The 26,662-nt window shown below is 42.4% G+C and overlaps 2 protein-coding genes and 7 non-coding genes across 9 annotated transcripts; 3 read left to right on the forward strand and 6 right to left on the reverse strand.

Annotated features, from left to right (window-relative positions):
• Window positions 1–491: 491 nt before the first annotated feature.
• Window positions 492–563, reverse strand: trnap-ugg. The gene has a single exon. It is a non-coding gene; the product is annotated as a tRNA-Pro (tRNA).
• Window positions 564–601: 38 nt separating this feature from the next.
• On the forward strand, window positions 602–3,372 carry LOC108703523 (nectin-4). Its single transcript, XM_018239691.2, has 3 exons — window positions 602–898; window positions 1,761–2,156; window positions 2,812–3,372. Exons 1-3 carry the CDS (start codon window positions 832–834, stop codon window positions 2,964–2,966), a joined length of 618 nt encoding a protein of 205 aa, XP_018095180.1. The 5' UTR covers window positions 602–831; the 3' UTR covers window positions 2,967–3,372.
• Window positions 3,373–3,837: 465 nt separating this feature from the next.
• On the reverse strand, window positions 3,838–3,919 carry trnal-aag. Its single transcript has one exon. It is a non-coding gene; the product is annotated as a tRNA-Leu (tRNA).
• Window positions 3,920–6,462: 2,543 nt separating this feature from the next.
• Window positions 6,463–6,544, reverse strand: trnal-aag. Its single transcript has one exon. It is a non-coding gene; the product is annotated as a tRNA-Leu (tRNA).
• A 3,963-nt stretch (window positions 6,545–10,507) lies between these two features.
• Window positions 10,508–10,589, reverse strand: trnal-aag. The gene has a single exon. It is a non-coding gene; the product is annotated as a tRNA-Leu (tRNA).
• A 1,629-nt stretch (window positions 10,590–12,218) lies between these two features.
• On the forward strand, window positions 12,219–12,290 carry trnap-agg. Its single transcript has one exon. It is a non-coding gene; the product is annotated as a tRNA-Pro (tRNA).
• Window positions 12,291–16,571: 4,281 nt separating this feature from the next.
• trnal-uag lies at window positions 16,572–16,653 on the reverse strand. Its single transcript has one exon. It is a non-coding gene; the product is annotated as a tRNA-Leu (tRNA).
• A 4,705-nt stretch (window positions 16,654–21,358) lies between these two features.
• trnar-ucu lies at window positions 21,359–21,443 on the forward strand. Its single transcript is given in 2 exon segments — window positions 21,359–21,395; window positions 21,408–21,443. It is a non-coding gene; the product is annotated as a tRNA-Arg (tRNA).
• A 1,899-nt stretch (window positions 21,444–23,342) lies between these two features.
• On the reverse strand, window positions 23,343–26,376 carry LOC108703524 (transcription factor HES-7). The gene is made up of 4 exons (XM_018239692.2): window positions 26,228–26,376; window positions 26,037–26,132; window positions 24,298–24,379; window positions 23,343–23,930 (listed from the first exon to the last, which is right to left on the reverse strand). Exons 1-4 carry the CDS (start codon window positions 26,267–26,269, stop codon window positions 23,557–23,559), a joined length of 594 nt encoding a protein of 197 aa, XP_018095181.1. The 5' UTR covers window positions 26,270–26,376; the 3' UTR covers window positions 23,343–23,556.
• Window positions 26,377–26,662: the final 286 nt, after the last annotated feature.

The raw sequence follows: 26,662 nt of genomic DNA on the forward strand, positions 1-26,662 counted from the left end.
AGGGGAGCCTAGGAATACCCAGAGCACTTATTGTTTAAAGGAGAACTACTGCTCAACTCACTGGGGTTCTCGTTTGTTAACTGCCCCGGCCTGGGGTAATTCTCTGCAAAGCGCGGGGCCCACAAGCTGTGGCCATACACAAGAATACGTAACCACCCCTTTGCCCTGCAGAACTTACAGTCTAGAGACTCTATTTCACTCTGCACAAGTTGTATTTTTATTTTAAAGGGGAAGTAAAGTCTGGGGAAAGTAAATAGTCACATAGCGCCCCTCCTGCCAGTAATAACCCTCCCTGCAGTGCCTGGTACAGTCTCCTGACAACACAAGGTGGGGGGCTCCCTGTGCAGGAGGTACTTAAACTTAGAAGTCGTCTGTAGGAAAAACCCAGAAGTGTTCATGGTTCAGTTCCCCTTTAATGTTCAATGCGGTTCCGCTGGAGATGGGGGCACAGCAAAGGTACAAGTCTGGCCGAGAGCAAAAAAACAAAAACTGGGCTCGTCCGGGATTTGAACCCGGGACCTCTCGCACCCAAAGCGAGAATCATACCCCTAGACCAACGAGCCACTTGCTTATGTCCCTGTCTGTTTATCTGCTATTACTACAGTCCATCAGTCTGGTCATGTGACTGGAGATTCCATTCAGCTGAGGGGAGGGAGCTAAAGTTGCACAATGTTGTACAGCCCAGAGAAACATGGATCATAAGATGTCGGGGATTTCCCTGGCGCAGGAATCGGTGGAACGTGAACAAGATCAGACGCTGAGACTCCCTGGAGGCTCCGGATTAGGATTCAAGGTGCAACAGTATTGCCCCCCCCCCACACCGTATGACTGATGGCCTCAGCTGCTGCTGCACCTCTTGCTCTCACTGGACAGATGCTGATGTATCTCTCGCTGGCAGGTACATGTCTCTCCTGTGCCCTGGGACAAGGCTTTCTCCAGCAGTGAAAGGGTTAGGGGTCGGTCAGATAACAGAGGGTCGGTCTCCAGTCTGTATATAAAGTACCTGGGGGTGACAGGGGCACCTGTTAGTGGGATCAGCCAAAGGATTTTCATTAGGGAAAAGCCATAGACACGAAGGCTGGAGACATGAAAGAGGCTCAGGGGCTCCTCCTAGTGGTGATCGAGTGTTACACCCCCCCCATTACCTGTTGCAGTTGGTGTGAGTGTGTGAGACACGACTAGTAAACCAATAGTAAAGGAAGGAGAACTCCGGCAGACTCTCTGCAAAACTTTTATTCCAGGTTGTGGTTACACGTTACATGTTCCGGGTCGATACCCTTTATCAAGTGTACCATGTGCTCGTATATATACAAATAAACCAAGGGAATTTTGGGTAAACACTTCAATAAGACCTCGTTAGGCCCACAGAGATTCTATATACATTTTCAAAACCATAACATTCACATGTATAAAATTGTTATTAAAAGTTATTAATACAATGTGGCATATCAGTGCAAACAGTAAAAATGCGTTATAAATACAAAAAAGAAAAAAGTATGGTTAAAAAAGTTCAAAAAATAGTCCAAAATCAAAATTTAAGATTAAATTCCTTTGGAGAAACCACAGGGGCATCAACCATAGACAGTCCACACTTATGTTTGGCCACTATATAAACCTGGCCCTCCTAATGATGGGAGGCCACGCCTATTTGTGTCCCCATCCAATCACAAATGTCCTTTTATCAGTTTAACCAGCAGTGGACACATGGAAGCTGACTGCTGATTGGTTGAATGGAGTCTAACTGCCTGTTGCTTCCTCAGCTGCTGCCTCCGTCTCCTGCCCCAACTCACACCAGGGGATGGTCTCTGCAGTTCTGGGGGACACGGCACAGCTCCCCTGTAACTTCTCCTCCCCTGCCGGACACCCGGCCCACAAAGCCAAAGTGGTCTGGCAAAAACAGGAGGATGAGGAGGAGCTGGTGGTCCATTTCCAGAACGGGAGAGAGAATGGGGACTCCCAGCACCGGAACTACAGAAACAGAACCTTCATCAGACAGGACTGGTTTCAGCAGGGGGATGGTGGGGTGGAGCTGAAGCAGGTTAAGGGCGAAGATGATGGAATCTACATCTGCTGGGTCACCCTCCTGCCCCTGGGACCCCACACCCAACACCGGTGCTGCGAGGTGGTGCTCACTGTTATATCAAGGACCATGGCAGGTAAGTGTGTCCCCCTACTGTAAATGATAAGGATATTAGAAGTCACTGAGGGGTTGTTCTGTGACCATATAAAGGCACAAGGCTGCAGGCTGAGTTATACAGGGAACTCTGAGTATCACTCATGTATTATAAGGGATAATGTACCCCCTACTGTAAATGATAAGGATATTAGAAGTCACTGAGGGGTTGTTCTGTGACCATATAAAGGCACAAGGCTGCAGGCTGAGTTATACAGGGAACTCTGAGTATCACTCATGTATTATAAGGGATAATGTACCCCCTACTGTAAATGATAAGGATATTAGAAGTCACTGAGGGGTTGTTCTGTGACCATATAAAGGCACAAGGCTGCAGGCTGAGTTATACAGGGAACTCTGAGTATCACTCATGTATTATAAGGGATAATGTACCCCCTACTGTAAATGATAAGGATATTAGAAGTCACTGAGGGGTTGTTCTGTGACCATATAAAGGCACAAGGCTGCAGGCTGAGTTATACAGGGAACTCTGAGTATCACTCATGTATTATAAGGGATAATGTAGCCCCTACTGTAAATGATAAGGATATTAGCAGACAGATGAGGGGACACAGATACTGTACATAAGATAGGGTCAATACAAGTTGATTAATGTACATTTTGTCTCTGTTTCTCAGATGCCCCAGACGTTTCTGTCTCTGCCCCAGGGGATCATGTGACGGTGTGGATAATATTTATAGGGTCCGTGTTTCTATTGATGTTTCTGCCTGTAGTTTTGACTCACTTGAATACTTACAGTCAGACTCACAGATCTTCCTATGGGAGCCTCTAACACAACTTCACTATTGAGCTGTTTTGTCGTATTGAGGCTCCCCATAAACAGCCATCACCAAGTAAGGGTCTTCTCTTTGTTCTATAACAGTTCACTGTTGTATATATCCCCCCTTTGTTATCCTGCCCCCCTATTTTTTGTATTAATTGCAAGATCCAATGTTCAGTCTGCTGCCTCTGCCTGTTCCACAGCGACCCCTACTGGATATTTATTTATATGTCTGTGTGACTGGATCTTGTAACATTTATTCTACAGGCTGGGATGTTGGTCAACTCTTTCTTTATTTAATTGGAACATGTATAACAAATGTGAATAATAAACCAAAATGTGAATCTAATCCAAGGGGAAGTAGCCTTTCTCTTTTATTCCATTTCCTTTAACCAATAAAAATGTCCCCAGAACATAACTTGGAGTTTATGTGTATGTGTGTGTGTATATATATATATATATATATATATATATATATATATATATATATATATATATATATATATATATATATATATAATATATATATATAAGAGCTGCCATGCTATTTAGGCTTAGATGGTATGCGCCCCACCCCCACCCTAACTAAACCCTTTCGAATCTAAACCCAATCTGGCACGAATACTTCTTAGACCCAACTCAACCCCTTTGGTAATATAATAGAGTGACAGAATAGTTTGGCCCATGTAAGTATAATATTCCTATAGTAACTGTGTTGTGATGGAGGTTGGAGGTGGTCAAAATAGCATTGTGTGACATAGAAATACAACTGTAGGTCAGAAGGGAGTGTTCTGCATGTGTAAGGGTTATTTTTACTATCACTGACTCAGCTTTATTGCATGGCTGTTTATTATATCTATATATTAGTATGGAGAAAAACAACTGGCAGCGGTGGGATTCGAACCCACGCCCCCGAAGAGACTGGAGCCTTAATCCAGCGCCTTAGACCGCTCGGCCACGCTACCTCATGGGCAAGTCATTCTGGTGAACTCCTTCGTTTCATCCATGCCCAAACCGATGTCCCAAAAATGTAACATCTTCCTACCTGTAACAGGCCCCTCCTATAATTTACCTATAATTCTGCCAAATCGAATTGCCCCACAGTACTGCCCCGCTGTGTTTTTCTTCCAGTAGGACTCGGTGTCGCTGCTACTGGCTCACACTGGTTCTTCTGCTTTGTACATTTGTGTTACAGCAGAGTAGTGCTAAACACATCTGCACTATGTTTCTGCTGGGGCAAGAGGAAAAGGGCATCACAAGGACGGCAACCACTTCTGGGTTTTGGAGTTGTCCCTCAAGAAAACTAGGGTAGATACCATTGCTGAATGTAGGATCATACCCAACAGAGCAGAGCTTGATTAACTTCTCTCTGTTCCACTAATGAGTATCTCTATCATTGTGCCTCTTCTTCCTGGTCTTGCCTATTTTGGTTGTCCAATATCTTATTGTTTTCCAAGTCCAGAACATTAGAAGATGCCCTTGTCCTAAAACGGGGAGGCCTCTTGCATTCCCAGTGGCACAGTCCTTCTCCAGTGCTCTCTTCTGTGGCCACCACCAAACCCTGAGAACTGGAAGATCACCTGGGAAAAAAAGATTGGCCGGTGGAGACCAAAGTTAAAGAGACCACGGAATACACTGGTAGGGCCCATGGTTCCCTGGAGCTGCAGAGACTTGACAGATGAGAGCAACTCTAGCACCATGTGCTGTGCAGTCACCCTGAAAGCAGACAACACAAAGGTCTTAAATAGGGAAAGTGAATGAGTTGTTCCAGGAAGTCCTACTTGCTTCTGAAGGAATGGTGATTGTGTCTGGTTACAGGTAGCAAGTAGGTGAGCTCATAGGTTCAGTCATCAGATGTCTAGCCATATAATCCATCACTCCAATTTCAGAACCTCTAGGCGTTGCTCCCAACCGTACGGAGCTCCATGGAGTTTTCACTTATTTTGTTTCATCCCTTCAGGTTGTTCCTGTGACTTCCAACCTGAATGAAAAGGTCAGTAGCCTCACAGATACCTTCAGTCCAATCAGCTCCCAAGAGCAAACCCCCCTTAGGCTCAATCTAATACGAGAGATCATTTGCTGTGCTATAGCCAGAATGAGTAGAACTTCTCCTTGGAACAATGTTCCTGTAGAATGACACCAGTGCAGTCCAACCACAAACCAAAATGCCATGATTCCAAAAATAAATAAAGGAACATTGGGGTCAAAACAGGCTCTGTTGGTCTAGGGCAGTGATCCCCAACCAGTAGCTTGTGAGTAACATGTTGCTCCCCAACCCCTTGGATGTTGCTCCCAGTGGTCTCAAAGCAGGAGCTTATTTTTGAATTCCAGGCTTGGAGGCAAGTTTTGGTTGTATAAAAACCAGGTGCACTGCCAACCAGAGTCTCAATGTAGGTTGACAATCCACATGGGGCTACCAAATGGCCAATCACAGCACTTATTTGGCACCCCAAGAACATTTTTCATGCTAGTGTTGCTCCCCAACTCCGTTTTCTTCTGAATGTTGCTCACGGGTTCAAAAGGTTGGGGATCCCTGGTCTAGGGTTATGATTCTCGCTTAAGGTGCGAGAGGTCCCGGGTTCAAATCCTGGACGAGCCCTATGTTTTGTTTTTTACATAAATAGATATATTTAAAATTTTGAAGATATATATTTATGAATATATGGCCTTGAGAAAGGTCCCAGAGTGGTCCGAAACGTCACGTTGGCTGTAACTGCACTTATTTTATACAATACTATTCACACAAAAAACCTGGAGTTGCTGGTCATTAGGAACTATATTTATACATATATAAAATATAATATCCTGTTAAATGTTCTCCATTATGGAAAATATAACATCTTACAGTAACCATACAAAGACCCAAGGCTGCAGGCTGAGTTATACAGGGAACTCTGAGTATCACTCATGTATTATAAGGGATAATGTACCCCCTACTGTAAATGATAAGGATATTAGAAGTCACTGAGGGGTTGTTCTGTGACCATATAAAGACACAAGGCTGCAGGCTGAGTTATACAGGGAACTCTGAGTATCACTCATGTATTATAAGGGATAATGTACCCCCTACTGTAAATGATAAGGATATCAGAAATCACTGAGGGGTTGTTCTGTGACCATATAAAGGCACAAGGCTGCAGGCTGTTATACAGGGAACTCTGTGTATCACTCATGTATTATAAGGGATAATGTACCCCCTACTGTAAATGATAAGGATATTAGAAGTCACTGAGGGGTTGTTCTGTGACCATATAAAGGCACAAGGCTGCAGGCTGAGTTATACAGGGAACTCTGAGTATCACTCATGTATTATAAGGGATAATGTACCCCCTACTGTAAATGATAAGGATATCAGAAGTCACTGAGGGGTTGTTTTGTGACCATATAAAGGCACAAGGTTGCAGGCTGGGTTATACAGTGAACTCTGACACTCACTGCTTAATTGCATGGCTGTTTATGGTATATATATATATATATATATAGATATATTAGCATGGAGAAAAACAACTGGCAGCGGTGGGATTCGAACCCACGCCCCCGAAGAGACTGGAGCCTTAATCCAGCGCCTTAGACCGCTCGGCCACGCTACCTTGTGGAAAAACCACTATTGGTGGACTCCTTCCTTTCATCGATGCTCAAACAGATGTCCCAAAAATGTAACGTCTTCCTACTTGTAACTGGCCCCTCCTATAATTTACCTTTCCTTCTGCCACATCGAATTACCCCACAGTACCAGGGTGCAGTGCCACTGCTACTGGTTCTTTCGATTTGTACATTTGTTTTACAGCAGAGGAGTGTGTTGAACACATCTGCACTATGTTTGTGCTGGGGAAAAGGGCCTCACAAGGACGGAAACCACTTCTGGGTTTTGGAGTTGTCCCTCAAGAAAACTAGGGTAGATACCATTGCTGAATGTAGGATCATACCCAACAGAGCAGAGGAATAACCCACTGCTGGATTGAGGGATCTACATCAGGAAAGTGTGCTGAGTTGGGGTTGTACTTAAGCAGGGGGCACCAACTTTTTAGTGGTGTCTCAACAAGTGGTGCTAGATACCACCATTGGATTTTGAAGAGAAGAAGAGTTGCCAATGTTTGGGATTGTTCCCTAGCAAAGAGACACGGGTTACCCCTGTTTAATGTGGGGGACTTACATCAATGAAAGAATGAGGGTTATCACTGCTAAAAATAGGTATTGCTCAAATGTTGAATAGGCTATTCAAAAAGAAGGGTTACCAGTGGTGATTCTGGAATTATACCTTAGTGAATGATTGAAGATTTCCACTGTTAAAGAGTGGATTGTACTTAGTGAAGATAGGAGTGTTTTGCTATTGAATTTGGATCACCGCTTATCAGAGGAGGTCTACTACAGCTCACTTTGAGTGTTTTACATCCTTTTTGTGAGCTCCTGCTTTCTTCTCCATCTAGATTCCATCTAAAGCCATTGTCTACAATCTTCTAATGTGAATTTTACCCACAGTAGGCTATAACTTAAGGGCAATTTGTTGTTTTATAGGACATTGAGATTATCTTAGCATTCTTCCCTTGGGCGTCACTCACGCAATACAAGGAAGCAGTGACTTGAATGTATAATTATATATGAATATATAGCAGTTGACCTATTTTTGGGGAGGCTAAGCCTTCCTACATTCCCTGTTCTTTATCCATGATGTTATATGGATGTTATATATAACTCCTGTTGTCACATTTAGGTGGATCATGGATGCTAATGGAATGCATGTTCAAAATGTTGATGTTCGGGCTGTGGGGGAAGGGGCAGTATCCCTTTGTGCTCCTAATTTCCTGCTCTGTGATGGGATGTCCAGATGTAACTTCCTAAATTATATCTTAATGCACATTCTGCTACATTTAAAGGGGGTGTTCACCTAGAAATCCTAGATGACCAAGTGTTGAACCAAACAAGTCAATAATCATTCTACATCATATTATAAATTGATTTAAAGGTAAAACCCCATTCAATAATACACATTGAGTTCTGTTCCACTAATGAGTATCCCTATCATTGTGCCTCTTCTTTCTGGTCTTGCCTGTATTGGCTGTCCAATATCTTATTGTTTTCCAAGTCCAGAACATAGAAGATGGCCTTGTCCTTAAAGGGAAGACTCTTGCATTCCCAGTGGCACGGTCCTTCTCTGGTGCTCTATTCTGTGGCCACCATCAAACCATGAGAACTGGAAGATCACCTGGGAAAAAAAGATTGGCCGGTGGAGACCAAAGTTAAAGAGACCATGGATTACACTGGTAGGGCCACTTGGCTTGAGTATGGTTCCCTGGAGCAGCAGAATGTAAGTGTGGGAGACGCTGGAGTTTACACATTATTTAATGTGTAGGGAAGGTGAATGAGCTGTTCCAGGAAGTCCTACTTGCTTCTGAAGGAATGGGGATTGTGTCTGGATACAGGTAGCAAGTAGGTGAGTTTACAGGTTTAATTATCAGATGTCTAGCCATATAAGCCATCACTCCACGCGACTTCAGAACCTCTAGGCGTTGCTCTCAACTGTGCGGCACTCCATGGATATATTGGAACCTATGAGCAAATTTCTCTGATGACTTGGTATCACGTTGCCTTTGTTGTATTATCTTTAGTGCAACTGTGATGGATTCTAGTTTTCACTTATTTTGTTTCATCCCTTCAGGTTGTTTCTGTGACTTCAAACCTCAGTAGCCTTACAGATACCTTCAGTCCAATCAGCTCCCAAGAGCAAACCCCCTTTAGGCTCGAACTAATACGAGAGATCATTTGCTGTGCTATTTGCAGAATGAGGAGAACTTCTCCTTGGAACAATGTTCCTGAAGAAAGGCGCCAGCGCAGTCCAACAAAAACCAAAATTACATGATTCCAAAAATAAAAAAAAGATTGTTTAAGTGCAAAAACAGGCTCGTTGGTCTAGGGCAGGGCTGTCCAACTGGCGGCCCGTGACCCCCCCTGCATTACCATTTCCCTCCTTACCATGATGGTGTTTAAATAAAGAAAGTAAGAAAATGTACAACACTTTCATTTATATTACTGCTCCCTGTACCTGTACCAGCAAATCCAGCAGCCCTCCATCATACAGCCCTCCTGCAGCCATCATATGTGCAAGGCTGAGAGCAGCGAGAGTCACACCAAGCAGCCCCCCAGCTCTCTGCCTCTCTCTGTCACCCAACATTGACGGTATCCGCACGTCTCGCTGCTCTGCCGCACCGCACAGAAGGAGCTATTACTTGCCGGAAAGAGGGAGAAGGTGAAGGAGGGGGATTCCACCCGACTGACTGACCATGATTACTGAAACAAATTATTAAATAAACGCTTAAAATAAATATGGAAAAAAAACCCCATTAAAAGTGCACCCCTCAATGATGGCGTCCTAGACAGCCACCTACTCTGTCTACCCCTAGTTCCGGCCCTGATCCCTGCAGTGAGCACCAACCATCTGTTTTTTTGGTGTGCTATTGATGTGGGCATGGTCTTGCGGTAACATGGGTGTGGTTTAAAGTGGGTGTGGTCTAAAAAACAGGGTGTGGCTAACACGGGCTTCCATTATCGGCCCTCCACCATGTAGATTAGAAAAATTCCGGCCTTGTGTACCATATGAATTAGACAGCACTGGTCTGGGAGTATGATTCTCATTTAAGGTGTGAGAAGTCCCAGGTTCAAATGCCGGACAAGCCCTGAGTTTTGTTTTTTAAATAAGCAATTATATTTAAAATGATATTTAATATATATATATATATATATATATATATATATATATATATACAGTATATAGACTGCTGAGAGCCGCACAACTCGTATAATATTGATTGGTGCCTGGGTGCATGTAGCCAAAAATAAATGTAAGACTGAATGAGGGCTTGCACTTTCTCAAAAGTAATATATATATATATATATATATATATATATATATATATATATATATATATATATATATAAATATATATATATATATATATATATAAAATATAATACATATTATCCTGTAATGTTCCCCACTATGGAAAATATATCATCTCACAGTAACCATACAAAGACACAAGGCTAATATCCTTATCATTTACAGTAGGGGGTACATTATCCCTTATAATACATGAGTGATACTCAGAGTTCCCTGTATAACTCAGCCTGCAGCCTTGTGTCTTTATATGGTCACAGAACAACCCCTCAGTGATTTCTAATATCCTTATCATTTACAGTAGGGGGTACATTATCCCTTATAATACATGAGTGATACTCAGAGTTCCCTGTATAACTCAGCCTGTAGCCTTGTGCCTTTATATGGTCACAGAACAACCCCTCAGTGACTTCTAATATCCTTATCATTTACAGTAGGGGGTACATTATCCCTTATAATACATGAGTGATACTCAGAGTTCCCTGTATAACTCAGGCTGCAGCCTTGTGCCTTTATATGGTCACAGAACAACCCCTCAGTGACTTCTAATATCACTCAGAAGGGAGTGTTCCGCATGTCTAGGGTTTTTTTAACATCACTGACTCAGCTTTATTGCATGGCTGTTTATGGTATGGTATATATTAGTATGGAGAAAAACAACTGGCAGCGGTGGGATTCGAACCCACGCCCCCGAAAAGACTGGAGCCTTAATCCAGCGCCTTAGACCGCTCGGCCACGCTACCTTGCAGGTAAACCCGCCTTGGTTAACTCCTTCCTTTCATCCATGCCCAAACCAATGTCATAAAAATGTAACATCTTCCTACCTGTAACAGACCCCTCCTAATTTACCTTTTCTTCTGCCACATTGAATTGCCCCACAGTACTGCCCCGCTGTGTTTTTCTTCCAGTAGGACTCGGTGTCGCTGCTACTGGCTCACACTGGTTCTTCTGCTTTGTACATTTGTGTTACAGCAGAGGAGTGCTAAACACATCTGCACTATGTTTGTACTGGGGCAAGAGGAAAAGGGCATCACAAGGACGGCAACCACTTCTGGGTTTTGGAGTTGCCCCTCAAGAAAACAAAGGTAGATACCATTGCTGAATGTAGAATAATACCCAAAAGAGCAGAGGAATAACCCACTGCTGGATTGAGGGATCTACAGTACATCAGGAAAGAGTGCTGAGTTGGGGTTATACTTGAGCAGGGGGCGCCACTGCAGAACCTTTTGGTGGTGTCTCAAAAAGTGGTGGTAGATACCAGGCCTGGACTGGGAGTCCAAATAGGCCCTGTCATTCCAAGTATACAGAGGCCCAAACATCCTCCTACCAGCCCAAACGGCCCCCTACCAGCCCACTATATGTTAACTTTCTATGGAGCCATACAGCAGCCCCTCTGGCATTTGCCAGAACCCACAGATTGCCAGTCCGGGCCTGGTAGATACTGTCTATCATTGTGCCTCTTCTTCCTGATCTTGCCTGTATTGGTTCTCCCTTATCTTATTGTTTTCAAAGTCCAGAACATTGAAAGGCCTTCCCAGTGGCACGGCCCGTCTCCGGGGGTCTCTTCTGTGGCCACCATCAAACCTTGAGAACTGGGAAAAAAGATTGGCCAGTGGAGATCAACAAAAAGGCCATGGTCCTGTCCCAGTATGGGACAGTTAAAGAAACCACAGAATAAACTGACAGAATGTCAGTGTGGGAGACGATGGAGTTTCCACATTTTGAGTTTGAGATCTGACAGATGAGAGCAACTCTAGCACCATGTGCTGTGAAGTCACCCTGAAAGTGGAGAACACAAAGGTCTCAGATAGGGAAGGTGAATGAGCTGTTCCAGGAAGTCCTACTTGCTTCTGAAGGAATGGGGAGTGTGTCTGGATACAGGTAGCAAGTAGGTGAGCTCACAGGTTTAATTATCAGATGTCTAGCCATATAAGCCATCACTCCACACGACTTCAGAACCTCTAGGCGTTGCTCCCAACCGTACGGAGCTCCATGGAGATGTTGGAACCTATAAGCAAATGTCTCTACTGACTTAGTATCATGTTGCCCTTGTTGTATTATCTTCAGTGCAACTGTGATGGATTCTAGTTTTCACTTATTTTGTTTCATCCCTGCAGGTTGTTCCTGTGACTTCAAACCTGAATAAAAATGTCAGTAGCCCACAGATACCTTCAGTCCAATCGGCTCCCAAGAGCAAACCCCCTTTAGGCTCAATCTAATACTAGAGATCATTTGCTGTGCTATAGCCAGAATAAGGAGAACTTCTCCTTGGAACAATGCTCCTGTAGAAAGACACCAGCACAGTCCAACCACAAACCAAAATGCCATGATTCCAAAAATAAAAAAAGAAGCATTTCAACTCAAAAACAGCTGGCTCGTTGGTCTAGGGGTATGATTCTCGCTTAGGGTGCGAGAGGTCCCGGGTTCAAATCCCGGACGAGCCCTATTTTTTTTTTTTTTTTACATAAACAATTACAATTACCTTTTTGAACATATATGGTTTAATATAATGCTTTTTATCCTATAATGTTCCCCACTATGGAAAATATATCATCTCACAGTAGCCATATAAAGGCACAAGGCTACAGGCTCAGTTATTTAGGAAATGTATTATACAACCAGTCCACTCTACCAGTGCACTCTCCCTACTGCCAGTTCAGTCTTGCACTCTCCCTTAACTCACTCCTATCCCCAGCCTAGCATTCTCCCTTAGCTCACCCCTACTACAAGTCCAGCCTTGTACTCTCCCTTAGCTCACCCCTACTACAAGTTCAGCCTTGGTCTCTCCCTTAGCTCACCCCTACTACAAGTTCAGCCTTGGTCTCTCCCTTAGCTCACTCCTACTACAAGTTCAGCCTTTGTCTCTCCCTTAGCTCACCCCTTCTACAAGTCCAGCCTTGTACTGCCCCTTAACTCACCCCTACTACAAGTCCAGTCCTGTACTGTCCCTTTGCTCACTCCTACTACAAGTTCAGCCTTGGTCTCTCCCTTAGCTCACCCCTACTACAAGTCCAGCCTTGTACTGTCCCTTAACTCACCCATACACAGTTCATTCATCCTACAGACAAACTCATTGGCCTATTTACCCAGCATAAGAAAAAAGTATCCCAAAGCTGCAGCTAGAGGTGCAACATTTATATAGTTACTACCCAGTATTTTTAAGGGAAAGTACACCTGGAGCTCTATAACCAAAGCAAGGTTAAAATACTTTTGAGAAGAAAAGAATCCATATAGTGGACAATTACTTAAACAGGGGGTCTCACTACTGGGAATATATTAGGTAAAATACACTTTATTACTTCCAAATTTAAAATACACATGCTCAAAGAGTCGGTGGTTGTCCACAAAGTCCCCTTAAATGAGAAATTGAACTTTTCTGGTTTTTTTTTGTTATATAGGCCTTGATATTAATCAACTTTGTTTCTCTTTATAGTAACCTGGCAACACATAAATTAGGAGAAGACATACTTCCTCCTGCTCTTTTGATCTTCGTACGGACAACTATAGGGAGGAGTTGTTCATCTTTATCCCATGATTGTTGGGGTCTGGATCAAATGGAGATCTCATTTCAATGTCTCCTTGTCAAGATCGGCACGCTGTTACTTTGGACTTCCTTGTTTTGGGACAAAAAGTCACGTGATATCCCTCCCGCCCCAAATTTGAATATGCAAATTAGGATTCGGTTTGGCCTGGCCCCTCTGTGCAGATTTTGTCCAGCGGAGTTCATGGGCGCCATCTTCTTCTCTTCGGTAATCTTTGGGAAGTAAGCACCGAAACTCACAGAAATTGTCGAAGAGCAGGTCTCATTCCGAAGATTACCGAAGCGGCTGAAGATGGCGCCTGTGAACTCCGCTGGACAGAATCTGCATGGAGGGGTAAGTAAAGACTTAGGGGCATTTACTGGGGGGAGGAGAGAGGGGGGTCTATGTAGGGTAGGGGGGTAGGGTTTTTTACCTTTAGGGTTGAATTCTCCTTTAAGGTTTCCGTAAAATGAGGACATTTATCCCCTTGGAAAAAGCTGTGGGCGAAACGCGCATCAGGGTGGACTCGCAGCAATGTTAAGGTGAGGACTAAAGGATTGTGCAGTGCCAGGTGGTTGCCTTCATTGTAGGCTCTAAATGTTGTGAAATGATTTCTTTTTGCTCATCCTGGAAGGCAACTGGGGCATTGGGCATCAATTTCTGATTGGACAATACTTATCACCTACTACTAGCATTATTTATATGGGAATCTTTTTTGAATCCCTAACAGCACCCTGGTACTCAATTAAATGTGTTATTATCTTTACTTTTAGTGAAACAAATGGACTGATGCCACACCTAACACATTGCTGCTGTGTCCAGTTTTTTAAATATGTATGTGTCTCTTTATACTATATATATGGGCCAGTGACCCTCCCATATGATATATACGGCCTTCTCTCTCTCCTTATACTGTATATACAGGCCAGTGACCCTCTCATATGATATATACAGCCTTCTCTCTCTCCTTATACTGTATATACAGGCCAGTGATCCTCTCATATGATATATACGGCCTTCTCTCTCTCCTTATGCTGTATATACAGACCAGTGAGCCTCTCATATGATATATACAGCCTTCTCTCTCCTTATGCTGTATATACAGTCCAGTGACCCTCTCATGTGATATATACAGCCTTCTCTCTCTCCTTATACTGTATATACAGGCCAGTGATCCTCTCATATGATATATACGGCCTTCTCTCTCTCCTTATACTGTATATACAGGCCAGTGACCCTCTCATATGATATATACGGCCTTCTCTCTCTCCTTATGCTGTATATACAGACCAGTGAGCCTCTCATATGATATATACAGCCTTCTCTCTCCTTATGCTGTATATACAGTCCAGTGACCCTCTCATGTGATATATACGGCCTTCTCTCTCTCCTTATACATACCTCCCAACTGTCCCTTTTTCGGAGGGACAGTCCCTCTTTTTACAGCTCAACCCGCAGTCCCTCATTTGTACTGGAAAGTCCCTCTTTTCTCTGCACTGAACAGCCAGAAAAAGAAACAAAGTTTCTCACTTAATTGGCTTTTGGCAGAGAGCCCAGAACAGCCACAGGTGCAAATAAGATACTTTGTAACAATTTTGAGACACAAAAACACAGTTTAGATAAGGAGAAATATTTTCAAACTTTCATAACCTGCAAATTTTTGTAAAACAAACATGGTAATTAGGGGGTGTGGCCACAGAAAGGGGTGTGGTCAAAAAAATTGCTGCGCTACGTGCGTAAAAAAATTTTTTGTCCCTCTTTTTACTTCCAAAATGTTGGGAGGTATGCTTATACTGTATATACAGTCCAGTGACCCTCTCATGTGATATATACGGCCTTCTCTCTCTCCTTATACTGTATATACAGACCAGTGACCCTCTCATGTGATATATACGGCCTTCTCTCTCTCCTTATACTGTATATACAGTCCAGTGACCCTCTCATATGATATATACAGCCTTCTCTCTCTCCTTATACTGTATATACAGTCCAGTGAGCCTCTCATATGATATATACGGCCTTCTCTCTCTCCTTATACTGTATATACAGTCCAGTGACCCTCTCATGTGATATATACAGCCTTCTCTCTCTCCTTATACTGTATATACAGTCCAGTGACCCTCTCATGTGATATATACAGCCTTCTCTCTCTCCTTATACTGTATATACAGTCCAGTGACCCTCTCATATGATATATACAGCCTTCTCTCTCTCCTTATATACTGTATTTACAGGCCAGTGACCCTCTCATGTGATATATACAGCCTTCTCTCTCTCCTTATACTGTATATACATTCCAGTGACCCTCTCATGTGATATATACAGCCTTCTCTCTCTCCTTATACTGTATATACAGTCCAGTGACCCTCTCATGTGATATATACAGCCTTCTCTCTCTCCTTATACTGTATATACAGTCCAGTGACCCTCTCATATGATATATACAGCCTTCTCTCTCTCCTTATACTGTATATACAGTCCAGTGACCCTCTCATGTGATATATACAGCCTTCTCTCTCTCCTTATACTGTATATACAGTCCAGTGACCCTCTCATGTGATATATACAGCCTTCTCTCTCCTTATACTGTATATACAGACCAGTGACCCTTTCATATGATATATACGGCCTTCTCTCTCTCCTTATATACTGTATATACAGACCAGTGACCCTCTCATATGATATATACGGCCTTCTCTCTCTCCTTATACTATACAGACCAGTGAGCCTCTCATATACAAAGGATTCCTGTTTAACTTACTGGAAAGACCTTCCCCGTTACTCTGTCTAAGAACCCGTTGCGTGACGTTGCTTAGCAACCCCTTGGCATTCATTGCAAGTCTGGCCCGCCTCAGGGAATTTACACCAATCAGCTACTAAATCCAAGGTCACGCGGGAACTCACGGCGGCCATTATTAGTACTGGTAGTTATCGCGCTTTTCTGGGAAGGCGGCGAGAGTAGAGTCGTCTCTCCACAAAATAACTCCTTGCTTGGAGGTCTCGTCTGTGCCAGTGCTCAATATAGTCTGGCTATGTGTTTCTTAAAAATTATATGTTTGTAGTGTTTGGCGGATACATCGTGGATTATAAAACCTGTTCCAAAGTAATACCGATGTAACGTCTCCATAATAAAGACAGAATACAAGTTAATATTGTAATGCAAATACTGACTCGATTAATCTTAATAGGACTGAAAAAGATATTTGGCAGCGGTGGGATTCGAACCCACGCCTCCAGAGAGACTGGAGCCTAAATCCAGCGCCTTAGACCGCTCGGCCACGCTACCTTCCTGGTTCAACTCTTCTGCACCATGAGATCATTACCCTGGCCTGAACAATGACGTCATGTGGAATATTATTCCAGAGGAACATGCAGATATCAGTCTTCATGAGAACATACATGGGGGAGGCATCTGTTTGGCTTTTAATAATGTCTGTACAAGTAGTTTTAGCTCCTGAAACAACATTTCTGGTCCCCCAAAAGGAGTCTGTCTTAAAGACTCTCCAAACAATAGGCCCATGGGCCAAACGGAGAATGAGCAGACAAGTAAGGCCACCTTTCTATGGGTTTGATCATTTATGAAAAGAGTTCAAACTATCAGCCAGAAGTGGAGAGGAGTTGCAGTAAGGAAAACTGATAGATATACCAGAAGAAGCATATAATGGTCACTCTGAGAAGAAGCAGGTGGATGAAGGAGATACTGGGAAGAAACATATAAAGGTCACTCTGAGAAGAAGCAGGTGGATGAAGGAGTTGCTAGGAAGAAGCATATAATGGTCACTCTGAGAAGAAGCAGGTGGACGAAGGAGATACTGGGAAGACACATATAAAGGTCACTCTGAGAAGAAGCAGGTGGATGAAGGAGTTGCTAGGAAGAAGCATATAATGGTCACTCTGAGAAGAAGCAGGTGGGCGAAGGAGATACTGGGAGGAAGCATATAATAGTCACTCTGAGAAGAAGCAGGCAGATGAAGGAGATACTGGGAAGAAGCATATAATGGTCACTTTGAGAAGAAGCAGGTGGATGAAGGAGATACTGGGAAGAAGCAGGTAGATGAATGAGATATTGGGAAGAAGTATATAATGGTCACTCTGAGAAGAAGCAGGTCAATGAAGGAGATACTGGAGAGAAGCAGCTGAAGGTCAGTTTGGGAAGAAGCAGGTGGATGAAGGAGATACTGGGATTAAACAGTAATCAGACACAGGAGTCATTCAGAGAAGGCTTCGAAGGAGGAGATGATACTCTTCTGACACAGTCAAAGGAATGACTTACAGGGAGGAAGCAGTTGGAAGAAAGAGAAACAGAGGAAGCAATAAGATGACAAAGCTTAAAACAGTGTGTTGCAAATACTGGGAAAAAAATATTGGGAGAAATGTAGATAAGGGAGGGGAACATTTAAATGGGAGTAACGGAAGAGGAATAATTGAAGGATAGTATTAGTAAAGAAATAAAAAGAATAGAGTCATGAAAGTGAAAAAAGAAGAAGTGGTTGGAAGGAGTCACTTTGAAGAGAGTTCTTGGGAGCAATCAATGAGAAAAGAGTGATAGTAGCGAATGAGTGGGAGAAGAGTACTGTTGAAAAGTAGAGGATGAGTAGAGTACTGGGAGAGAAGCAGTTGGAGGAGATCTTTGAATGAAAGCTGTCAGACGAAAGCTCTTGGTGAGAAGCAATGAAAGGACACTTACTGGCCCTGGATGGAAGCAATTGGAGAAGGATCAAGTTATAAGAATTTATTGGGAAGCAAAACACAAACATCATTTACAGGCAGAAGTGGTCTCATGAAGATCATTGAGTAAGAAAGTGGTTGTGGGACAGTTATTGGGATAAGGAGTTAAAAAGTATTTTGGGTAGATTACCAAGTAGGAAGCAGGAGGCTATGCACTGGGAAAAAGCAGCTGGGGTTGGTTTTGAAGGAGAGTACTGGGAGGAGACTTTAGGGTGGGAAGCAATGAGATGATAGCTCTTGATGGAGAGTGTCATGATACAGGCCTGTAATAGTTAATAAAACAGGCCAAGGTATCATGAGAAATATTTCTGCCAACATCTAAATCAGACACATAACAGGTCTCTTTTCACTATGGTCAGAGGGGTCAGAGCTGTAATGCCCTTCTGTAAGCCCTGGCTGATAAGAGCCATTCCATGGGGAGGGGGAAGCCCAAGGAGGGAGAACTTAAAGTTCCCAGGAAGACCCTCAAAGGTGAAGTGAAGGTCACATATAAGGTATACTCACATATATTTATCCTTACAGAACCCATACCTGTTGTACGAACAGTATAAAAAACTGATGATGGGTTCAAGGCAATTTCATCTTTCCAACAAGTCCAAACATGACTAGGTTTGGTACTCTGTGTATTAGATATGGATATCTGGGCAGGGGCAGGTCACACAGTATTGATGTTTAGTATCTATGGAATCCCTGAGAGAATTAATAACCAATGAATATAATATCATCTCTCTCCTATGTTCCAATAAGGAGTTATGGTCATTATATTCTTGGTCCAGTTCCTACTCACAGGAGCTCATACTCACTCAATCTGTGTCCTGCTAGGCCACACCCCTTACATTCCTGAGAGAGGGGGGAGTGTGCAGTTACCTGATGCCCTGAAATCACTAATAAATAGTCAGCTCTTCTGACTAAACTTGGGATTTACTTTGGAGGACCAATTGCGATTGGAAGTTATCCCGTTTGTTTCCCCTTGCCTCCAGGACCAGGAATTCTATATCTTTGGAGTTAAGTATAGGTTTTCCATGTTTTCCCTTTTATTTTACAACTGTTTGTACTTGTATTATTGAATGTATGTCTCTTTTGTAACATCTTTTTTGTATTTTGCACTGTTATACCTTTTATAATATTAAAGAGAATTTAATAAGATTGTCTTTGATGCTCTAAACGAACCTAGCCTGAAAGAGTTAACTGTGAGCCTTAACCCTCTGCATGCTGAAGTACTTGTTGAATCAGTAGGTGTATTGTGAATTATTACCTGTAAGAGAGAACAGGGGAATAGTCACACTAGGTTTCTATCGCCTGTGAATGATAGATGGTGGCAGCGAATACGTTTTGTGGGTGTTGGTTGGTGTTTGGGGTGCTTTTGTGTTAGTCTAACCTGTGTGCAAGGTGGGTGAGAGACTGAGTGAGTGACCCCTGATAGCCACACCTAAAGTCACGTGCGGTTGGAAGTACCGTGTTCGTGACAGAGAGTAAGCAGAGGAGAGAACTGGAAGGGAAGAAAAAGGGAAATTGTAATGAAAAGAAAGCCCTTGGTGGAAAGTAGTGAGAGAAGAGTAATAGGGGGAGTATTGAGGAGACTACTATGAGCAAAGCAGTTGGAAAAGATCTTAAAGAGTAAGAGCTTTTTGAAGAGGAAGTGGTGAGAAAATTGTACTGTTAGTAGGTTTTTGGGTCTTTTTTTTAGTCTTTTATAAATGGGAGATAAGTACTGGAAAGTAAGCAACTGGAGGTGAACCCTTGGTGTAAAGTGGTGAAAGGCAAAAACTAGAGGTGGAAGTAGTGAGAAGAGTACCAGGAAAGTAAGTATTGGGAAGGCAGCACTTGGAGGACATTCCTTGATAGAAAGTCATGAGAGGAAATTACAAGGAGAGAAGTGGGATAAGTACTATGGAGAGGCAGTTGAAGAGGAAGTGGTGGGACTGTAAGTAGACTTTTTGGTGGGAAGCAGTGGAAAAAATATTATGAAGTAAGCACTTGGTTGAAGAAAGGACTGAGAGAAGATTACTTGGGGGTAAAGCAGGGGGAGAAGTGCTAGGAAAAAGTTGAAGGAGGAATTTGTGGGAAGCTGGGGGTTGACTTTTAGGTGGAAAGCAGTGGAAAGAGAAAAAGAAAGCAGCTGGAATAGAACATTTTTGGTGGAAATTTTACTGTGAAAGAAGCAATGGAATAAGTACTGGGATGAAAGCAGTTGGAAGAGGAAGTGGTGAACACGGAGGAGAATTTTGGGTGGGAAGCTGTGGGAAAAGTACTGGGAGGATGGTGGAAGTCTTTGATAGAAAGTAATTAGAGATGATTTCTGTGAGGAAGGTGGTGGGATAAGTACTGGGAAGGAAGTTGTTGGAGTAGGAAGTGAGGAGATTTCTGGGAGGAAGATGTGGGAAAGGAACTGGGAAAGAAGCAGTTGCAGGGGGAAGTGAGGGGATTTCTGGGAGGATGTTGGTGGGATTGGAACTGGGAAGGAAGCAGTTGCAGGAGGAAGTGAGGATGTCTGGGCTGGAAGCTGTGGGGTGTTACAGTAAATCATACCTCCCAACTGTCCCTTTTTCGAAGGGACAGTCCTTCTTTTGACAGCTCAACCCGCAGTCCCTCATTCGTACTGGAAAGTCCCTCTTTTCTCTGCACTGAACAGCCAGAAAAAGAAACAAAGTTTCTCACTTAATTGGCTGTTAGCAGAGAGCCCAGAACAGCTAACAGGTGCAAATAAGATTTGTAACAATTTTGAGACACAAAAAAAACATTTTAGATAAGGAGAAATATTTTCAAACTTTCATAAACTGCCAAATTTTGTAAAATGAACATGGTAATTAGGGGGTGTGGCCACAGAAAGGGGCGTGGACACAAAAATTGCTGCGCTAAGTGCGAAAAAACATTTTTGTCCCTCTTTTTACTTCCAAAACGTTGGGTGGTAATGGTTAAGGCTGCAGTGAGGTGAGAGTCAGACAGAGGGTGTAACAATGAGCAGAAGAACATTCCCTGCCAGGATCAGCCCAACTCTGTCTCTTCCTTCTCTGCTCCTTTATTCCACGTTACTCACCCAACCTCCTCCCTCTCTGTATTGCTGTTACTTTCCCTGCCCCAAAACAACTTTCCTTTCTCATCTTTCTGCCCCTCCCCTTCCTCCTGACCCCAAACTGGGCAGCAGGGGAGACAATCGGGCAGCTCAGTGTGTATGGGGCAAGGGAAGCAACAAGTGGGAGGAGTCAGAGAAGTGCAGGAAGGAAACAGTATAAAAGACTCAGTTGCAGAAACAATCAATATCTGGCTCTGTGGCGCAATGGATAGCGCATTGGACTTCTAGCTGGTGAAGGCATTCAAAGGTTGTGGGTTCGAGTCCCACCAGAGTCGCTTTTACAAAAAAAAAACCTGTTGCACTTGTAATTAGGTGTTTAATTATAAACTTGTGTTGAAACTGCATCTCACTCGTGCAACAAGTGCCCAGGGGAATATTCTGCTGGAAATAATCTTATATCCTCCATTGTTTATAAGTGCAATTAGACATTTAAATGGGCGATGTACCAACATCTGTTTTAATTAACTGTAATACTTGCCCTTTAATTATCACTTGCCCCATAAAATATGGATTGGGTGTGCTTAACTTTTAGTTTGTTATAGAATGGCTAATTCTAAGCAACTTTGCAATTGGTCTTTATTTTTTTTTTTGATAGTTTTTGAATGTCTTCCGACTCTTTTCGGCTTTGAAATAAGGGGTCACTGACCCTAACTAAACTGAAATGTTCTGCAAGTCTGTAAATGTATTGTAATTATTACTTTTTATTGCTAATCTTTCTATTCAGGCCTCTCCTGTTCATGTTCCTGTCTATTATTCAGATCAGTGCTTGGTTGCTAGGGGAATGTGGATCCTAGCAACCAGATGGCTGACATTGCAAACTGGAGAGCTGCTGAATAAAAAGCTAAATAACTCAAAAACCACAAATAATAAAAAATGAAAACCAATTGCAAATTGTCTCAGAATATCCCTCTCTACATCAGACTAACAGTTCATTTAAAGGTGACCATCCCCTCTAAGGCTCACGTAGAAGGAGCTGTGGCTGATTTAAATCTGAAAAGAGTTAGAAGAAGTCGTCATTCAAAAATTATAAAAAAAAAGAAAAAATAAAGACCAATGGCAAAGATGCTTAGAAGGAGCCATTCTATAACAAACTAAAATGGAGGGCAGGGGGGGTCACTGACCCCATCTAAACTCAAATGTTCTGCAAGTCTACAAATGTATTGTTATTGCTACTTTGTATTACTCATTTTTCTATTCAGGCCTCTCCTATTCATATTCCAGTCTCTTGTTCAAATCAGTGCATGGTTGCTAGGGGAATTTAGACCCTAGCAACCAGATGGCTGAAATGGCAGTAGACTGGAGAGCTGCTGAATAAAAAGCTAAATAAAACTCAAAAACCATATATAAAGAAATGAAAAACAATTGCAAATTGTCTCAGAATATCCCTCTCTACGTCGTACTAACAGTTAATTTAAAGGTGAACAACCCCTTTAAGACTCAGATGGAAGGAGCTGAGCTGATTTTAGCCTGAAAAGAGTCAGAAAAAGACAAATCATTCAAAAATTATTAAAAAAAAAAAAAAAATGAAGACCAATTGCAAAGTTGCTTAGAAAAAGCCATTCTATAACAAACTAAAATAGGGGTCACTGACCCCATCTAAACTCAAATGCTCTGTAAGGCTACAAATGTATTGTTATTGTTACTTTTTATTACTCATCTTTCTATTCAGGCCTCTCCTATTCATATTCCAGTCTCTTATTCAAGTCAGTGCATGGTTGCTAGGGGAATTTGGATCCTAGCAACCAGATGGATGACATCGCAAACTGGAGAACTCCTGAATAAAAAGCTAAATAACTCAAAAACCACAAATAATAAAAAATGAAAACTAATTGCAAATTGTCTCAGAATATCCCACTCTACGTCATACGAACAGTGCATTTAAAGGGGAACAACCCCTTTAAGGCTCACATGGAAGGAGCTGGGCTGATTTTAGACTGGGGATGGGCATTGACTGAGCCACTGGTTGCCTTGTTTTGTCCAAACTGTAGGATCACATTGGTCCATCACTGTTCCTTAGCCACACCCCTGGTACTAATCAGCCAAACCAACACATGATCCTCAGGGGCCGGCCTTAGCTGCCTCGTTTTATCAGCTACAAGAATTGGTATTAAACCACTCCCACTCATAACAGCAACAATAGTTTATAAATCCTTATTAATTACCAAACAAATATGTATAAAACAGAGAAATTGATTTTATTAAAGAGAAACAAATACAATTGTTAAATACGCAGGTGCTGTATAACAGCCAAATATGAATCCGGCCAATCACAGTGGCAGGAAGGTCCCCATATGCACAACATACAAGCATAGCCAATACAGATACTGTATATACAGGCGATTTAATACACAGGAACATATTCAATAGAAGCAAAGAAAACCCCCAGCTTCAGGGCCATGGTCTCCATATGTAGAATGGCAGGTTCGGGGGGCTGGTGGGCAGCCATGCTGGGGGGCTTCCACTCTCAGAGCCAATGGAAGTGGGTGGAGTGCAGAGAGTCAGATCATCCCTAGAGATGGAACAATCCATAACGGGGGAGAGTTCACTGCCGCTGGACATCAAGTCTTCTTCATGTTCCCTGCCTGGACCCCCGACTTGCTGGGGGAAATGGAGCCTCTGCTGGAGGTGAGTCTGTAAATTGTCCAAAAACAAAGCCCTGGCCTTGGGGCTGATGTCGCTGATGAAATCCTCGGTGCGGTCCAAGCACTCCCGGAAGCCCGACAGATACATCTTCTCCCCGGGTGTCACCCACTCACTCTGATCTAAGACAGAAAGGAAAGGGTTAAACATCATTCAACTGGGGGGCCACAGCAGGAGGAGCCGGGCCATGGACACACTTTGATGGAGCACATGTCTTGCATTCCTAGGGGGAGCACCCTCACTCAGATGGGATTTCATATATATATTCGGGTGCAAAGCTGGTTCATGGGAGCAAAAAGATCAGAATTGATGACATATTGATCTAATACACTCACTATTATACCATCTGTCTGCAAATAGGTAACCAAGGACCATGCCAGGAATGGCCAAACTACAACTCCCATAATTCCCAGCTAGTTCTCTGTAGGCCCAACTGAATGAGACGTGTATACATTGATAACTGGGTAAATGGGAGACGTGTATATGTACCATGTGTTTTCATACGCGTCACATTCCTGATGTAAATCACAGCCAATTCCAAAATTTCAGCTTTTTCCATTTTAGGAAGTTTCTGGGTGAGAGAAGAAAGACAAATGTGTATAAGGATAATGCAGATACTTGGCACAATTATACAATGCAGCATCCTAACTCCCAACACATGGTATAAATAGTTGGTGCCAACATTTAAGGTGCAGTGTCAGGAATACATTATTAACTCCTAATATCCTTATCATTTACAGTAGGGGGTACATTATCCCTTATAATACATGAGTGATACTCAGAGTTCCCTGTATAACTCAGCCTGCAGCCTTGTGCCTTTATATGGTCACAGAACAACCCCTCAGTGACTTCTAATATCCTTATCATTTACAGTAGGGGGTACATTATCCCTTATAATACATGAGTGATACACAGAGTTCCCTGTATAACTCAGCCTGCAGCCTTGTGCCTTTATATGGTCACAGAACAACCCCTCAGTGACTTCTAATATCCTTATCATTTACAGTAGGGGGTACATTATCCCTTATAATACATGAGTGATACTCAGAGTTCCCTGTATAACTCAGCCTGCAGCCTTGTGCCTTTATATGGTCACAGAACAACCCCTCAGTGACTTCTAATATCCTTATCATTTACAGTAGGGGGTACATTATCCCTTATAATACATGAGTGATACTCAGAGTTCCCTGTATAACTCAGCCTGTAGCCTTGTACCTTTATATGGTCACAGAACAACCCCTCAGTGACTTCTAATATCCTTATTATTTACAGTAGGGGGTACATTATCCCTTATAATACATGAGTGATACTCAGAGTTCCCTGTATAACTCAGCCTGCAGCCTTGTGCCTTTATATGGTCACAGAACAACCCCTCAGTGACTTCTAATATCCTTATCATTTACAGTAGGGGGTACATTATCCCTTATAATACATGAGTGATACACAGAGTTCCCTGTATAAGGTGTAATATAAGAGAATATAAGAGAGTTAATATCAGTATAAGTGAATATATAAGAGAGTATAAATCAGTATAAGAGAATATATGAGAGTATAAATCAGTATAAGTGAATATAAGAGAATATATAAGAGAGTATAAATCAGTATAAGAGAATATATAAGAGAGTATAAAGGAGTATAAAGGAGTATAAATCAGTATAAGTGAATATAAGAGAATAAATATCAGTATAAGTGAATATAAGTGAATATAAGTTTAAATAAGAGAATATATAAGAGAGTATAAATCAGTATAAATGACTATAAGAATATACAAGAGAGTATAAATCAGTATAAGAGAATATATAAGAGAGTATAAATCAGTATAAGTGAATATAAGAGAATATATAAGAGAGTATAAATCAGTATAAATCAGTATAAGTGAATATAAGAGAATATACAGAGTATAAATCAGTATAAGAGAATATATAAGAGAGTATAAATCAGTATAAGTGAATATAAGAGAATATATAAGAGAGTATAAATCAGTATAAATCAGTATAAGTGAATATAAGAGAATATAAGAGAGTATAAATCAGTATAAGAGAATATATAAGAGAGTATAAATCAGTATAAGAGAATATATAAGAGAGTATAAATGAGTATAAATCAGTATAAGTGAATATAAGAGAATATATAAGAGAGTATAAATCAGTATAAGAGAATATAAGAGAATATATCAGAGTATAAATCAGTATAAATCAGTAGAAGAGAATAAAGAGCCCAGGACTGACCTGATCGCCGGTGAGTTGACACAACAAGAGTCTCATCTCCTCGAGGCTTCGGTTGATTCGGTCTCGTCTCTGTTTTTCCACCTCGGGTTTGAGGATCTGGGAGGGAAGTGAATTGATAGAAACGAGGGGTCAGACCGAGGCAATGTCGGTGTCAGGGAGTCGCAGGGGTCGGGCGGAGGCGGGTGACTTACCTTCCTGGAGGAGAAAGTCTGGGAATAGTGAATATCCGGCATTTCTGCTCCTTCTCTGACTGATCTTCCCTCCGCGCTCCGCTTTAAATCCGCACTCACTGGCCCCGCCCACTCGTCTCATCTCCGCGCATCTCAGTCACGTGCTCTGTTGGAAGTGATTGGAAGTGATTGGAAGTGATCGGCGGGAGTCGGTGACATTTGGTGCCCCAGGCGCGTGTGTGGGCGGAGCACAGGATGGGGGGGATTGGCAATGGGGGAACATTTGCTGGAGCAGAAAACAAAAGAGAATTTCTTTGCAAAATTTACAGAGAGGGACAGTCATGACATTAGGATCTGAGGGTCGGGGTCGGACTGGAGACTCTGCACGTGACTGTATTACTTGTCCGAACGATACTGTGATACAGTCTATAGTTTGTTGTACAGCGAGTCTTACAT

The sequence above is a fragment of the Xenopus laevis genome, chromosome 3S (genome assembly GCF_017654675.1).
Source record: "Xenopus laevis strain J_2021 chromosome 3S, Xenopus_laevis_v10.1, whole genome shotgun sequence".
NCBI classification, from domain to species: domain Eukaryota; kingdom Metazoa; phylum Chordata; class Amphibia; order Anura; family Pipidae; genus Xenopus; species Xenopus laevis.

Excerpts from the sequence above, each read along its gene's own strand:
- LOC108703523 (XM_018239691.2), top strand. The coding sequence starts at position 832 with ATGGCCTCAGCTGCTGCTGCACCTCTTGCTCTCACTGGACAGATGCTG. Across the intron at positions 899-1,760 it reads GATGTATCTCTCGCTGGCAG|CTGCTGCCTCCGTCTCCTGC; the intron begins GTACATGTCTCT and ends TTGCTTCCTCAG. Across the intron at positions 2,157-2,811 it reads TATATCAAGGACCATGGCAG|ATGCCCCAGACGTTTCTGTC; the intron begins GTAAGTGTGTCC and ends TCTGTTTCTCAG.
- LOC108703524 (XM_018239692.2), bottom strand. The coding sequence starts at position 26,269 with ATGCCGGATATTCACTATTCCCAGACTTTCTCCTCCAGGAAG. Across the intron at positions 26,133-26,227 it reads AGACTTTCTCCTCCAGGAAG|ATCCTCAAACCCGAGGTGGA; the intron begins GTAAGTCACCCG and ends CTTCCCTCCCAG. Across the intron at positions 24,380-26,036 it reads GTCAACTCACCGGCGATCAG|AAACTTCCTAAAATGGAAAA; the intron begins GTCAGTCCTGGG and ends TCTCTCACCCAG.